Source organism: Narcine bancroftii, chromosome 5 (genome assembly GCF_036971445.1).
Source record: "Narcine bancroftii isolate sNarBan1 chromosome 5, sNarBan1.hap1, whole genome shotgun sequence".
In the NCBI taxonomy this organism is placed as follows: Eukaryota; Metazoa; Chordata; class Chondrichthyes; order Torpediniformes; family Narcinidae; genus Narcine; species Narcine bancroftii.
In genome coordinates, this window is record NC_091473.1 from 120,438,662 (window position 1) to 120,455,297 (window position 16,636).

The window sequence follows — 16,636 nt, forward strand, 5'->3', positions numbered from 1 at the left end:
CGCGCGCGCACACACACACACACACACACACACACACACACACACACACACACACACACACACACACACACACACACACACACACACACACCTATTTATGTATATATTTAATTTTCCTATCACAGAAGAAGAGATCATCCTCATACATTTACTGTGTTTCCCTCTCCCCAGATAGTGTCAGGCCAGCTAAATATTTCCAGCATTTTCTGCCTTATTAAAGAATAAATCAATATTCCAATTCAAATGGTGTCAGAAGTCACATTGTATTTGCAGCAATGGAAAGTTTCTTCTAGGGCCTCCCATGAAAATGAAGGGGAAAGGGGGAAATTTAACAATTCATTTTACAATGTTTGTCTGTGAATGAACATTCTAAAGTGATCCAATAATAATTTCAAGACTGGAGAAAACCATTTCTGCAGCTTTGTAAAAATGTTTGAAGGAAATAAAAATTACCATTGATAATGATAATCTCAAAAAGGATTGATTGACATTAAAAAGAAATTCATACGTTAATGTACATTGAGGAGGAAATCTGCCAGTCTTGCCTTGTCTCGCCTACACATAACTCCAGAACCACCAATGTGGATTATTCATAAATGCTCTCAGAAGTGATTGCTCAATAGAGGGTGTTTAGGATGTACAATATAAATGAGCCTTTGAGATCTCCGGGTATGAATAATTAAAAATAACTTGTTACTTTGTAGGCTAATTTTAATTGCAGCTTGAATTAGTTTTTAGCTTTGCTTCAGTTCTGTGATGTTATTTTAGATAATAATTGTTTGCAATATTGAGGGCAATCGATTAAATTAAAAAAAAAACAGGCTAATATACCAACTTTCAGTTTCTATAATAAATTGCAACCAGATTACTCATGACAATGACATTCAATGCTGATCTTTTCCACCCATGTTTAACTGTATCTTTCGCTTGCTGAGGCAGACATGATGTGAATCGGTAATAGAACATATCTGCAAACAAATGTTATTGGTCAGTGCAGTGCCAACACTTTTCAGAGTAAATTCTTAACACAGACAATATGATTAACATTATAAGATGTATTGCCAACAGAGAATTTTGTGGTTTAAAAAAAACACGGAATTTTCCTAAGTATTATTTGAGTTGAGGGAAGATTTTATAAAATGTAAAACTTCAAGCCATATTTTCAATGGTGATGAGAATATGCTGATCTTCAGTATTTGCCATTGTTTAATAAAACACTGAAGGTTATGCACACTTTAAATGGGAATTTCATTTAGAGCTGTATTCTTTTTCAGATTCTTCAAAATTATGATTCCTTTCATCATTTATTCCATAAAACATTTCATCTTCCATGTGGTCCTCTCTCTTCTGACTGTCCTTGGACATCGATTGTTCAAGCTTAAATGGCAGTGGCATTTCAATGCTTACAACACTCTCAGAAGTACTGGTAGCTGACTGGTTAAGCAGACCTGGGCTATCACTGGACACAGCATCAATGAAGACAATACTTTCACTCCTAGTTGGATGGCTCAGTCCTTTGTTGCTGGAACAAGATGGGAGCACTGCCTTGAGGAGAGGCAGGTTCTGTAAGGAAGGTGGATTGTTGCCCTCTTGGAAGGTGGCAAGAGGAGCCATTATTGTGTCTCCTCCTGCCATGCTGCAAATGGACAGAGAAAAGAAGTTGATGAAACATGACGTGAACTTAGAATTTGTCAATTGGTACTTGAATTGAATAAATATGAGTGATGGATATAAATGTGTGCTTTGGTCTTAAGAGGGTATTACATTCTCAATTATAACACTATGCGTACAAGTATATTTGTAGTTAGTATTAGTCAACCTTCATAATAGTACTCAAATTATCTATAGGAATAACTGATGCTTCTGAACTGTGAAGATGCATCTCTAACTCTAAATTTGACAATGATAATTGCCAAAGTTTTCAGTCTCTAAATTCGAAATGGATTCTGAGTAAGCTTTGACCAGATTATCTCTCTAAATATTATTCTCAGTGTCACATGTAACATTCCCCAAATCTGAAGTGATTAAGTCTGTTATGTAGAGTGAATAAAAGCTCTCATGACTGGAGGGAGAACAAATACTTTTATTAGCTTATAACTAAGGGTAGGGGCTCACAGTAATCTTCAGGAGGGTTCTGGGTTTAGGTGGGAAATCAGGGTTATATGTGGGCAGATGGGGGCAGAACCGGGAGCCGGGGCCAGCCATCAGCACCACACACGACCAGTGAATCCCAGTATACTGCATTCACCCCTTCCTATAGAATTTAGGGTAGGCCACATAAAAATAATTTAAAACAGATCTTATTTAAAATACTGGAGCTCTGCTCATGCTAGACATGTGGGGGGCCAACAGTCTTTGCAAAAGCTTTGGAGAGTGCCCAAGAGACTTCATTAATGGATTGTTGTTTACAAAAGGCAACAGATGAAAGAGCTTGTTGGAGCTGCATTCTGTCTGGAGTGGAACTTGCTGTTCTAAGAGGGTCAGAGAGAGTAAAACAGACTTTTTCTCAGAGAGAGAGAGAGAGAGAGAGAGAGAGAGAGAGAGAGAGAGAGAGAGAGACACAGATCAGTTCTACAGTTGTGAGTGTTTAGTTCAGCTGATCAAAGCCCTTGTGTGGTTCATGCAAGAGGAGAGGACTGGCTGTCTAATATTTCTCTTGGAATAAGAGAAACTAAAAGGCTCTCTGTGGTGACTTGAAAGAAAGAAGTTATCATCTGGAGAACCCCAAGGGGGCAAGACACTGAAATGGCTGATTTAAAAAGGAATCAGTTGTGGATGTCAGCGTTCAACAAATCTCTCTCTCTGAAAACTGACAAGAACCTTCCTTAGCAGTAACCATTTACCTTTCATGCACCAAAGCCTGTTGAATTTTATAAATTTTAAATTCCATGCACAGTATAAGAATTGCCTGCAACCAGTGAACTTGGAGGAATGAGAAGTGAGACTGGACTGTGATTCAAAGAACTTTTCTGAACTTACACACACACATTACATACATGTGCGCTTAGAATTAGAAGGGGGTTAAGTCAATCGTGATGAGTTAAAGTTTGATTCTGTTTTCATGTTTAAAGATAATTAAAAGCAACTTTTGTTTAAGTAACCATTTGCCTTGGTGAATATCTATTGCCGTTGGGTTTTGGAGTTTTCTGGGCTCGTAACATGGTCGATATTCAGTGTGGAGAGGCTGCAAGTGGGATCTGATTTTAGGGGCCCTCCGTTCCAAACTGTTATGGGGGAGGGAACCAGAATACTCCAAGGTCACGCTTTTAAGGTGACACAGGAAGTCCAGACCCAACAACACCAGAGCATACAGTTCATTAAGAATATACAAGCAAAATTTACAGAATTCCCCCCCTCCAAATGACAGATGTACTATACAATGTTGTTGAACACGAGTAGAATGCGAATGAGATGTGAGGAATATGCGGTAATTGGAAGGATACACCTTCAGGTTGTATTTTTGCAAAGTCCGTGAGTCGATGAAGCTTTCAGTAGAGCCCATGTTGATTAGACATTTAATGGGATGTCTGTTTCCCTTCACAGTCACTATGGAGTTGCTGAGCTGGTGAGGTCTGTCCAGATCTAGGACCATCGAGGCTAAGTCCCCGGAGACTCCATGCTCCTCACTTGAGTGGCCCCCACCGTCCTGGGTTGCCCTGAGTGGGTAAGATGGTATCAGCCTCGTGGAATGGCAAGATGGCCGCCCTCCTTCCTCCCATGAAGATGGCACCAAGTTTGCAGACTTTCCCGGGCTTCCTCTCACGTGGCAAACTCTCGCCCATTGTCCTTTCTTGCCACAGGTGGAACACATTGAGTCTTTTGCTGGCAACGAGATTGGGGACGCTGGCTCTTGCCACAGAAAAAGCAGTCCCTGGATGGGAAGCGACAGCTGTTAGGGCAGGGGTAGCAAGAGCAGCCGGTCCTTGGAAGGGCTCACCTGGGTGGGCGAACTCGCAGGCTTTGCAGTCGTCATTCTTGAGCTTGGCCTGTTCCAGCGATTTGGCCAGCTCGACATGGATAGCCAGGTCCTTCTTTCCTGACTTGAACAGTCGCTGCCTCAAGTGGACCCCCATGACTAGAGTGCCCCGGATCTGTTCTTCCTCATGAATGCGGCTCATAGCTGCTTCGTATCTGCACTTCTTGGCAAGCATCCACAGATCCAGCAGGTAGTCATTGATGGTCTCTCCAGGCCGCTGGTGATGTAGAGCGAATCAATGCATTGCTAGGACCTCGTTCTGTGACTTCATGTACCTAGCCTTCAACGCCTAGATAGCAACATCATACATAGAGCAGTCCCTGATGACAGCATACCCTTTTGTTCCTACCCTCAAAATGAGTGATGACCTCCTGAGTTCATCAGTGTGGAAGACGAATCTGGTTGTGTTCAGGTAGGCCTAGAAGAAGTCTAGCCAGTACGTGAACTTCTCAGCCACGTTGGGGGATAGAGAATCTATCAGTAGCGTACCTGGCTTGAATAGCGCTTCCATTATTAGGGAATAAGCTAATAAAATTGTAGCATGAATAAAAGCTCTCATGATTGGAGGGAGAACAAATGCTTTTATTAGCTTATAACTAAGGGTAGGGTTCAACCAGGGTTATATGTGGGCAGATAGGGGTGGAGCTTGAAGGTGGGGCCAGCCATTGGCACAACACCCTACCAGTAAATTCTAATTCACTGCACTATATAATCTTTTTGCTTTTGAAAGTGATAACAAACCAGAAGTCATCGGCTGCTGGGCCTCACATCAGTGTTAGGGAAGCTATTGGAGAGGATACCTAGGGATAAGATTTGCATATAGTACATTTGGAAAGTCATGGTCAGATTAGGGACAGTCTGCATGACTTTGTGCAGGGAAGGCCATGTCTTAGAAATTAGATTGAGTTTTTAGGATGTGGCAAATGTGGTAGATGAAGATAGGGCAGAGGATGTTGTCTACATGGACTTTACTGTGGGATTTGATGAGCACCCTCATTGAAAGATATCAATAAGATAGAAGGAGTGCAGAGAAGATTTACTAGGATGTTGCCCGGACTTCAGGAACAGAGTTAGAGGGAAGGGTTAACCAGGTTAGGACTTTATTCCCTGAAGTACAGAAGAATGGTGAGAGATTTGAATAGTTCTATTTTAAATTATGAGAGGGTTAAATAAATGTAGATAGTTTTTTTCTACTGAGGGTAGGTGGGATACAAACCAGAGGACATGGTTTAAGGGAAAAAGTTTAAAGGGAACATGAGGGGGAATTTCTTCACACAAAGAGTGGTGGGGGTATGGAATGAACTGCCAGCTGAAGTGATTAATGCAGGTTCAATTTAACATTTAAGAAGAATTTGGACAGGTACTGGAAGAGAGGTATGGAGGACTATGGATTGAGTGCAGGTCAGTGGGACTAGACAGAAAAAAATGGTTCAGCACAGGTTAGAAGGGGTGAAGGAGCCTGTTTCTGTTCTGTAATGTTCTGTGGTTCAATGTTTCTAAGATAAGCTGATGCAGAAGGTACAGATGCATGGGCTCCACAATGAAGGAATAGTTTTGATTTGGAATTGGCTGGCCCATAGAAGACAGTGGGTAGTGGTAGAAGGGTGTTATACTGGCTGAAGATCAGTGACCAGTGGCATTCCTCAGAGGTTGGTTTTGGGACCTCTATTGTTTGTGATATACTATGTGTGATATGGATGAAAAAGTAGGTGGGTGGGCTAGTAAGTTTACCTGTGGCACAAAGATTGGTGGAGTTTTTGGACAAGGTAGAGGTCTATCAGTTTCAGCTATGGGCAGAAAGAAGTCAGATGGAATTTAATCTGGACAAGTGTGAGGTTCAAGATTCTTTTATTGTCATGTAATAAAACAGAAAATGTAATGTTACACAAAATTTCATTAGTCTACCACAAGGCAAACAAAGATTGGCATCAGCAGAAATTGCCTGGAGTCCCTTATAGTCCGAGAAAGAGAAGCTAAAGTGAGTCCCCCCAGAGTCATTGAGTGTCCATAGATTCGGCTCCAGCTCTCCCGCAGCCTGTGCTGCCATATGCCCTTCAGTCCAAACCATCAGCAAACCGAGCTCCAGATCCAGACCTCTGACATGATCAGGAAGTCCTCAGCACCCTTGGCACTCTTTCACACCTCAGTTCTGATACCTGGTACCCCTTCAGCCAGTCTCAAACCAGTCTCTAGCAGCCTGACGCTCATCCTGAGCGGGTTCCTCGCTTCGCGTCACCAACAGCCTGCTGCCTATGTGACCTTCAGCATCAGAGCACCTCGCTGTGGTCACAGTCCTTTGGGTCATCTCCTCTGCTTCTCCTTCTCAAACAGGGTGGATGGTATCCCCATTTTCTGGTTCCCTGCATTAGTCCTCTGCTTCCCCAGAGTCTGCAACCCTCGAGGCTGCTGTCGAGCACAGGTGCCATTGTGTTGGGCCTAGACCCTGAGGTCACAGGATTTTAAAATAAACCTCTGCTGGCTCCTTTAACAGGCTGTTTAAAACCTATATAGAGCCATTAGGAGTAGCACTGGCCAGTGGGATCCTGTGGGGGAGTACTGTGTCTCCTTGCTCTCCGCAAGCCCACACCAACGGTAACACTGCTGAAGCTACTATAAAGACATTGCAATTTTTTAGATGTTACATTTTGGGATAGCAAATGTAATGGGGAAGGAATACTTTTAATGGCAGGTCTCAAAAGCATTGATGTGCAGAGGGATCTGGTGGTTCAGATCTATAAATCTTTGAAAGTGGCCGCACAAGTACATAGAATAGTAAGGAAGGCTTGCCTTCATGGGTAGGACCTTGAGGATAAAAGTAAGGAAGTTAGGAACTGATTCAAAGTGAATGGGTGTGTGTTGGGGGGGGGGGGGGCAGGGAAGGGGGGTTGAAAGGAGATGTGTGGGCATCTTTCTTTACAACATGTGTAGGTGCTTGGAATGTTCTGCCAGGAGTAGCAGTGTAGGGAGATACAATATTAACATTTAAGAGGTTTCTACATGGACAAATTAATATGCAGGGGATAGAGGGAAATAGATCACATGCAAGGAGCACAGCTTTAGTTTAATTTGGGCATCATGGTCAACACAGACGAATTTGTCAACAAGTTCAGATTTGGACAGTGAGTATTTAGTAAAGGGAACAATCAAGTGAAAAGGGACGTGCCATGTAAAATTCAATGAAAAAGGAGATCTCACTTTCCATCAGATAATGTTATGTCCTTCCAACTGGAACAAGTTTCCCTCTCCTTCTCGGAATCTTTGTGGACCAGAACTTCTGCCTGGAGGGACGAGTGACCTTCCATATCCAAGTGTTTTGGTTGGAACAAGGCAGGAGGGGACTGAACATTAGGGTGATCAATGCTCACTTTTAGATAGCCCTTCTCGTGAATGAGATGAGTTTGCTCACACTGTGTAGATGCTTCACAGGAGGTAAATGGGCTCTGGGAACTGAAAGAAAAATATATTTAATCAGGACTCAGCAATATATACCATAACTTGATATTAGAACAATGTTATGAACTCTACTGCCCTGAGCTGATGATTAATTGTTTCGGTGTAGATACTTATTGCAGTTTTTTTGTTCCTGCAGAAAAAAGCCACTCGAAGAAATGTTTCTTTGCTCAATCCAAGTTCTTTCATTGATTGAATTGGATTACTTTTTGTAAAGTAATAAAGTGAAAAGCTTTTTTTAAAATGTGCTAACAAGTTAACTCATATTTAAGTACAGCAAGAAGAGCAATTTAAATGAAGAACTTCTGTTTGTGGTTTAAATTATTTGTGTTTCTCTGGTAAAAGTGGCATCACTAGGGATGGTGTCACCCAGTGTGGTAACTCATGGTATTAAACATCATCCCCCCACCACCCCTCATGGACTTCCTCCCATATCAAACTGTACAGAATCCTTAGCGATGTTTTTTGAACTAATTTTATTCGTAATTTATAATTCCCATATATCACTGAATGTAATGACAATAGTAATGAGATTAACAACTAGCAAAATTAAATTACTACTTCATTCTCAAAAAAGTTATTGATACAGGGTACACAAATACTAATTACCACAATATTGTAGCTAAAACACCAGAAAATCTGACAAAAGCAGCGACTATAAAAATATTAGCAGCAACGAAAACAACAGCGCGTGCTGGTAGCACGTGCAGAAGAAACCACGTAATTTGAAGTGTCATTGTGATTGGATAATAATGACAGCCCTGAGCGGAGCACATTAGAAGGTTCAAAAAGTAAATTAGTATTGAGTTTTAGCCTTGTAGGTATATTTATACATGTAAGCTGGGCTTTCAAAAAACGTTTTTGTTGTTATAACTAACGACAGGGATTTTTTAAATAAGAAATTATACATTTCTGCTGAACCACTGCACAAAAATGTATAGACAGTAATTTTGGTGTCACCCCCTCTGATGGTGTCACCTGGTGTGGTTCGCACCCCCCCCCCCCCCCCCACCACCACATCCCCCTAGTGAGGCCAGTGTTTGGTAACTAAGAGAGTAAATACTAATTATCTAGAGTCCTGTAAAGATGCAGAATTTTTAAAAAAAACTTGGAACTAATGCAGGGACTGCTGACTGCTGGAGAAGGTCAAATCACTTAGAGGAAACAAGGCAATTAGGCTTTAAAAGAAAAAGCTAAAAAAATGACAAAAGTATACATTGGTCTAAGCCACAATAGGAGAACAAAGAGATACAACTCAAAACAAGAAAAAGCATAATTAACAATGATACCCAGACAGTCAGTTCACCCGACCTAGATAACCATTAAGCAAAATCCTTGAATTATTTAAGGAAGGGTAATGAGACTTTTATGGAATGCTTGGTTGTTAATGCTTCATTTTATAAAATTCTTGAAAATAAAGGCAGGAGTGTAGTATCTGGCCCTTGAGCCTGCTCTACCATTCTACATGATCATGGCTGATCTTTAAGATTAATACCATATGCCCAGCTTCTCCCCATACCCCTTCGTCTCCTTAAATACATCTATCTCTTCTTAATAAAAATCATTGACTTGGTCTCTACAACTCTAGTGATAATGCATCCAACAAATTCACCAGCCTTACCAAACAAATCCTAACCCCAGGTTTTAATTTTTTATCATAGAAAAAGGATTGACCAAATATAAGGTATTAGTACACCATGGATATGTCCACTCATGAAACACTAAATACCACATCTAAGATCAGGACTTATTATGGCTGAGCTTCAGTTGTAAGGTATTAGTTGAGACTAGCTGGAGCATTTTTACCAGTTGAGTGCAGGAAGTATCTGAAGGCTTTGAAGGAGGTACAGAAGAGATCTATCTGACTTCAGGGCCCCAAAAAGTCCTTCTAATTGAAGCAACACCAGTGCTCCCTTTGTGGCCTGCTCTTCATCAGAGAGACTCTGTCTGGGAGATCATTTTGTTGAGAAATTTTGCTCAATCCACTGAAATAACAGGGACCTCTCAGTCGCCAAACATTTTAATTCCACACACCATTCTCACACTGACATGTTGCTCCATAGCGTCTTGCCCTGCCAAACCAAGGCTACCCGCATATTGGAGGAACAGCACCCATCGTTTCGTCTGGGGACTCTCCAACTAGACAGCATTAACATGGACTTTACCAGTTTCTGTTAAACCCCTCCCCTCTCTCTATCTCTTTTCCTATCCCTCTGGCTCCTTTCCTTCAGCTCCCTGAACCCTTCCCTCTCCATTCAGAGAGCCCTATCACATCTCAGCTTTTTCCTCTTCTACACTCCCACCTGTATCCACCTGTTAGCCTGTGCTCCTTCCCGTACCCCTTCCTCCCTCCTCTCCTCTCCTCTCTTCCCCCCACCTTTTTGTTCAGGCACCTGCCTGCTTTTTGCCCACACCGTGACTCAGGCTTGAAACTTTGTTTACCCATAGATGCTGCATGACCTGCTGCGTTTCTCCAGCACTTCTGTGTACTGCAGATCTATCAGACTGTCAGGAGATTACAATTATGTGGCTAATCCCAAACAATTAAGATGGTTTTTAAAGCAGAGGAAGTTAAGAGATGGTAGAACTGGATATCTAATATCCTGAAGCCTTTTGATAAAATAAAGAGAAACACAGCAGTTGCAGTTTACAATCGAGAGGCCGTGTTTTTAGCAAAAGGACTTGAAGCAGCCTATTGATAAAAGGCACAGCATTCGGAAGGAGTTACCTTGATTTGAGAGGTGCCTCACACTCCGACATGGAGGCTGAAGTTTGATGCTTTGGCTGGAACAGATGTTCCTTATCTGATGTGATGAGCTTCATCTACAAAAGAAGGCAGACCATCAGCAAGTCAAAAATAAAAGACTGTGAACCGATACTCTACTTCAAATATTCACCTTTCACTCCTGATAGAAGTAAGATCAAGGGTCTCAGTGCCACCCAATTCCTGTTCAAATTTGGGTGCTATAAGTTGCTTCAAAGGAAAATGTCCAAATCAGATATTCATAAATCAAGATTAAGATGGGAAATCAATTTAGATAGAAGAATAGATAAAAATGATTGGAGAATGTTATGTAAAATTATTAGATTAGTACAATACAATATTTTGCATCAATTCTATTTAATTCCTCAAAAAATGATCTTCATTCTTGATAGAAATGCACCAGCTGGCTCCTGGTCTTCCCTCCAAACATTTAACACTGTTCTTGAAGAATTAGATCCTTTTCATACCTTAGGATAATACCGGCAAACACTCCAGATAATCCCCACGATAATCATCAAGATCCCAATGGAACAGAAGGTAGCATAGACCTCTGGCTTTTCCAGATTCATAATGAACATTCCAACGATTATCAGGAAGAATCCCAGGATAACGAGACCGAAGAAAAGTGTCTTGTCTTCTGCCATTTCAGTTGGCCAGTGGGTAGGCGATTGGAAGCAGTTCAACAAAGCGTAGCTTTTCTTCACCCTCACAAGCAGACCTCTGCTGGTCTGTGGTTACAAATCAGTAGCAATATCTGGCTTAGTCCAATATCGGCAATAGGCTCGTGTGGATGATTTTGCCTCCTTTAACTTGGTCAGGGTTACAAGTTGAGGCTAAGCGACTCATTTCCTCTCAGGTTTAATCCAGTCAGTTCCAATGAATGCAATGAAAACAAACACTTCTCTCAGCTCACGTCCCACTGGAGTTTTATTGCTCATAGCTATAACCTTCCCTCTGGGCTTTCGCCAATTAGAAATCTTTCCAATAACTCTCAATATTTCAAGATTTTTAAAAAAGTACCAATCAAATGAAAAAATTAGATTTTACAAATGTGTAGAATTTTTACACAGTTTTATGAATATTTACTTTTCAAGAATGAGTGAAGTATTGAAAGGAAAAGACTTGTAATGCCTAGGATTATAGGAGCATAAATGCCCTGATGTCAATAATTAGCTTTGCATTCAAAATATTTAACCTTTCAAACACCTGATTTTAATGTACATACTACATGCACAACAATCTGACAGAAAAATAACCATGTAACTGCCTGATTTACTGTTAAGTTTGATGAAGATTAATTATGTGCCAACATTAATTAGTTTATTTTAGTTTTTTTCCGTTACTGGTTATTTATAATAACAATAAAGCTGCCTCATGTTTATTAGACCATTTCATTGTTTTTAAGGGTGTGATGTGGAGCAGAAAAGCATTTTTAAACATTTTATCCATTTAAAATTATCAAGAGAAGGGTTATGAATTCAAGTTGCAGATAGCACAAAGATCACTGAGCAGTGCAGAAGACAAATAGGATCTTCAGCCCACAATATCTGCCGATCTGAATTAATCACATCTGCTTGCACAAGGTCTATATCCCTCTATTCCCTGCCTGTTAATGCTCCTGTCCATATGCTTTTTAAATGTTGCTATCATATCTGTTTCCACTTTTCCTGGCAATGCATTACAGGCAACACCCCCATTGTGAAGAAAAATGCTTCCCTCATAAATCTCCTTTAAACTTTCCTCTTCATTCCTTAAACCTAAATCCTCTCGTATTTAACATTTTCAAGCAAGACCATCTGCTCTCACTACGTCTCTCATAATTTTGTCTGCTCCTATCCATTTATCCAACCTTGCTCATTCTCTCCAATTCTGGCAGAACCTCTTCTGTACCCTCTCCAAAGTCACCATATCCTTCCTGTAATGCGGCGACCAAAACTAAACACAGCAATCTAAATATGGCCATTGGGCAAATTTAAGACAGAGATTGATAGATTCTTGATTAGCTAGGGGATCAAAGGTTATGGGGAGAAGGCCAGGCAGTAGTGCTGTGTGAGAAAATGGATCAACTCATGATTAAATGGCAGGGCAGGCTCAATGGGCTGAGTAGCCTATTTCTGGTCTAACCAAATATCAAAGACTTGAATGAATAATTTATGCTATTTGGAGCTTGCTCTGTCGAAAGTAGCATCAGTTAGATGTTGTTAAACCAATAATTCAGAGTTCTCCTGCATATTTATCTATTATTCAACAAGACCAAAACATTTTTTCTCATTTATTCATTTGCTGTATGTTGGAGCATGCTATGTAGAAAATAGATTTCCCTCAATTACAATATACATCAAAAGCAATTCATTTGCTCTGATGTACTGTGGATTTTCCAGAATCTGGCAATATAAATACTGTACAAATTTCTACTTTCTTAAAAGGGTCATGTCAGTTATTGTGAAATTGAATGAATTCCATCAAAATAACAGACATAGTTATTAAATAATTAAATTATAGTTTCAGCAATAGTCTAGAAGCGTGAATGCAATTCAGTCAATAAGAATTTGAGTCCAAATTCAGTTTAAAAATATTGTAAAGTCAAGTTTTTTGACATCTAATTGTACAAGTACATCCTGAGGATACAGTGTCCTCCGGTCCTCGGTGCAAAACACACAGACGTACAACCAGGCATAACACATATATAGACAAATAATATGCAAGACAAGTATTCATCTATTCAAATAAATGCATATTGTTTCATAAATATGAGTCTCAGATGGTTAGTGTGAGCAGTTCCTTTGGTCGTTCAGTGTTCTCGCTGCCTGTGGGAAGAAGCTGTGGCTCAATCTGGTGGTGCTGGCGCTGATATTCCTGAATCTCTTTCCCAATAGGAGCAGCAGAAGGATGTTGTGTGTGGGGCAGAAGGGGTCCTCAGTGATTTTGCGTGCCTTCTTCAGACAATGATCTTGGTAGATCCTGCCGAAGGGGTGTGGGGGGGATATGAAACTCCAGTGATCCTCTCCGTTGCTCTTATGTCCTGCGGATTAATATTCAATCTCTGTTCCCTCTAAGCTGTGCACTTGTGCGCGTGCTCACATTTTGGAACCAGCTCATAGAGGAAATTAATGTGTGCACAAAAGGTTAGTTACCTAAAATATGCAGTAATTAATAATTATACTTATTAAAAATAATCTTAACTAAATATATTACTTGGGAGAATGCAATCATAATTGTATTACATTAAACCATGCCAATACAGTTTTATTAGCCATGAGAGAAAGCCTATGCCAAAATTATCTTGAAACAATTTCAAGTTTACATTTGCAAAAGCATTCAGTGCACACATACTTCTGTCACAGGAAAAAAAATTGCACAAAATAAGATTTTTGTGCACACTGACTACTAAAAATTAGAGGGAACATTGCCTCCAATCCATTTCTCTGCAGCAACCATACCACACTGAGATGCAGCTAGCTGGGATGCTCTCAATAGAGCTTCTGTAGAAGGTTGATATAATGGTGGCCTGTAGCCTTGCCTGTTGTTGCACCTTCCTGACAAGTGAGAGAGGTTGAGTGTCCACGATAGGTCACTAGATAAGTGAACTCCAAGGAACTTGGTGCTCTCCACTCTCTCCACCACAGAGTTGTTGATGTGTAGTCGAGGTGGTCGTTCCTGGTCCTGCTGAAGTCCACGATCATCTTCTCTATCTTGTCCATGTTGAAATTCAGGCTGTTACTCTCGCACTATTTAACAAGATTTTCCACCTCTTCTCTGTAGTGCAACTCATCCTCGTTGCTGATGAAACCAACTACAGTTGTGTCATTTGCAAACTTGATGACACTGTTGGAGCTGGATCTGGTGATGCAGTCATGGGTCAGTAGCGTTAACAGAATCAGGCTGAGCACTCAGCTCTGAAGTGTTCCTGTGCTCAACGTGACGGTGCTCGGCATTGTCCTACTGACCCGGGCAGTAAGTCCAGAATCCAGTTGCAGAGAGGGGTGTTGAGTCCCAGTGAGAACAGCTTCTCTAAAATGAACTTGTGTAAAAGTGACCAGAAAATTCCAATGTAATTTAAGAAACAAATTAATTTACTGATATCCTGTATAAGAGGTGAGCTATGTGCTTACCCAATCTGCCTTCTGAACAGAAGTGGAATCTAAACACCCCTTCAGGATTTCATGGCTAGCCACTCAATTATATCAAACCACTACATTGTTCAGCTAATGCTTCTTGGCATTGCCAATAATTCTGATATATCGTACCATCTCATTAATTTCTGTTTGATTGGTTGTGCTTTGCAAGTATCTATGTCATGAATAATTCTTTGCTTCCAACGCAGCTTGGCCTCAAGGTGGTATCTTTATGCATGTAAGGGGTAAACAGTAATTCTTTTTGTTTTCTTGTATTTTTCCCCTTTTGAACATAAATGTAGCTACACCCCAGCATCCATATTAAGTTTCAATACAATCTTCTGTAATGCTTTTGTCTGCTTATGCTAAACACAAAGCTTGCAAGATTTTGGAAATGCTAAGGGTATTGATATGGCTCCGTCTTAAAGATGATGTGCCTGTAGCTTTAATAGAAGATTTTTCAATAACATATAAATGCTAGCCCTGACCATCAATTGGGATATCAACTCAAACATAAGTTGCCTGGTCCTATTGGTAAACACTTGACCTGGAGTAGGGTGGTAAAGAATACACTTGACATGCTTGCCTTCATTGCGTGGGATACTGAGTACAAAGGTTGGGACGTCATGATACAGTTGGACAAGGTGTTGGTGAAATCACCCAGAGTTCTATGTGCAATTCTGATTGCCCCAGCGACTGGAAGGATTCACTCAGATGTTGCTGGGATAAGAGGGCCTGAGTTATAAGGAAGAGGTAAGACAGGTTTGGTCTTTATTTCTGGAAGCATAGGAGGTTGAGCCATGATCTTATAGAGGTTAATAAAGTCAATGTTCCCAGTCTGCTTCTAGATTCTAGAATGATAGGGCATAGGTTTAAGAGGGAAGAGTTTTAAGAGAGACCTCGGGGGCAAGATTTTCACTTAGGATGGTCTGTATCCAGAACAAGGTATTAGAGGAAACTCTATAAATGGTACAATTTTGATGTTCAAAGGTCATTTGGTCAAATTTGTGGATAGGAAAGGCTCAGGATCTGGACCAGATGCAAATAGGACTAACCACGAAATGCCAACTTGGTCCAGCCTAAACAAGCTGGGAAAATTGGCCTGTGCTATATGATTCGAGGGAGTATGCTGAGTATTATCAAGATCAGCTTTGGAATCAGCAAAGAGATGTACTTCTCAGGAATTTCCTTATCCACTGATTGCTCTCTCATTTTTGGATTAAACTATAGAAATGTCAGCAGAACACTGTACAATACAAGTTCCCCAGAGTCTCAACTGAATGTCAAAGCAGCCGATTTTTAATGAAACTCAAACCTGTACTTGCTGGAAATCAAAAATAAAAAGAAAATGCTGGAAATACTCAATGGGTCAAAGAGCATTTGTGAAGTATGTCTAGTATTTTAATAATGGGCTGCATTGAGAATGCACAGTTATTTATTTCCATGACCTTCAGTGCTCTAAATAATTTCCATTATGGTTGATTATACAGCCAGATTTTTTTTTAGTGTATTTTGTAAGTTCCCCTGCCATTGTAGCAAACACTAAAAGCATTGGAAGACTGAACATTTCTGTATTGTTTAGCTCTTCTTGGTCTTGGCCTATGTATGAACCAATTCATTTAATCTTTTCTTCATTCAATCCAAATGATTACAGGATTATTAAAAGTTGTTCTGAAAACATAGTTGAGTTAATCATAAATGTATTTTACTTAATCCTATTTAAGGGCTAATAATTGGTTATTTCAGGCTTAACCAAACTAAACACTTAATTTTAAAGAAAATGGCTTTAATTGCTTTGGCTAGTGTTCTCATAAATATTGGTGTTAAAACCATTTTAGTTTTACATAATCAGAGATTATGCTATTGTGACCAGTTTCTTTTTCACTTTATGAAATAACATGAGCATCAAAAATTTAAGGCTATTTCTAATTACTTTATTTTTCCACTGGTAAACTACTGCAATTGCAGTTCCAGCATGCAATAGAATACTATGTAGTATTTCCAGAACTTCCCTCAGGGTCAGTGGTGCAGATTGTGGCAATCAGATTGAACACGGGGATTAAATATCTGTTCATAGCCTGATGCAGTTCCTAGTCAAATAATTACATGCAGATAAAAAGAAATGCCTGTTACTTGCTTACATTGAAATCAAAACTAAAAAGAAAATGCTGCTGAACTTTGTCTTTAAATTTAAGTCAATTAATTTTAAATAGGGACAATGTAAATTAAATCATTCACAGCACTAGGTTTAGAATTTAATAGATCGAAAGGGAATGGAAAATTCCATGTAAGAGAACTTAGAGGTCTTTGGGAGGATATAAAGCATCATAA

The 16,636-nt window shown here is 40.1% G+C and overlaps 1 protein-coding gene across 1 annotated transcript; it reads right to left on the reverse strand.

Moving 5' to 3' along the window:
• Window positions 1–1,248: 1,248 nt before the first annotated feature.
• Window positions 1,249–10,834, reverse strand: bsnd (barttin CLCNK type accessory subunit beta). The gene is made up of 4 exons (XM_069942371.1): window positions 10,658–10,834; window positions 10,155–10,249; window positions 7,172–7,423; window positions 1,249–1,636 (listed from the first exon to the last, which is right to left on the reverse strand). The coding sequence occupies exons 1-4, from the start codon at window positions 10,832–10,834 to the stop codon at window positions 1,249–1,251; spliced, it is 912 nt and encodes a 303-aa protein (XP_069798472.1).
• Window positions 10,835–16,636: the final 5,802 nt, after the last annotated feature.

Excerpts from the sequence above, each read along its gene's own strand:
- bsnd (XM_069942371.1), bottom strand. The coding sequence starts at position 10,834 with ATGGCAGAAGACAAGACACTTTTCTTCGGTCTCGTTATCCTGGGATTC. Across the intron at positions 7,424-10,154 it reads GAGGCACCTCTCAAATCAAG|TTCCCAGAGCCCATTTACCT; the intron begins GTAACTCCTTCC and ends TTTTTCTTTCAG. Across the intron at positions 1,637-7,171 it reads ATAACATTATCTGATGGAAA|CATGGCAGGAGGAGACACAA; the intron begins GTGAGATCTCCT and ends GTCCATTTGCAG.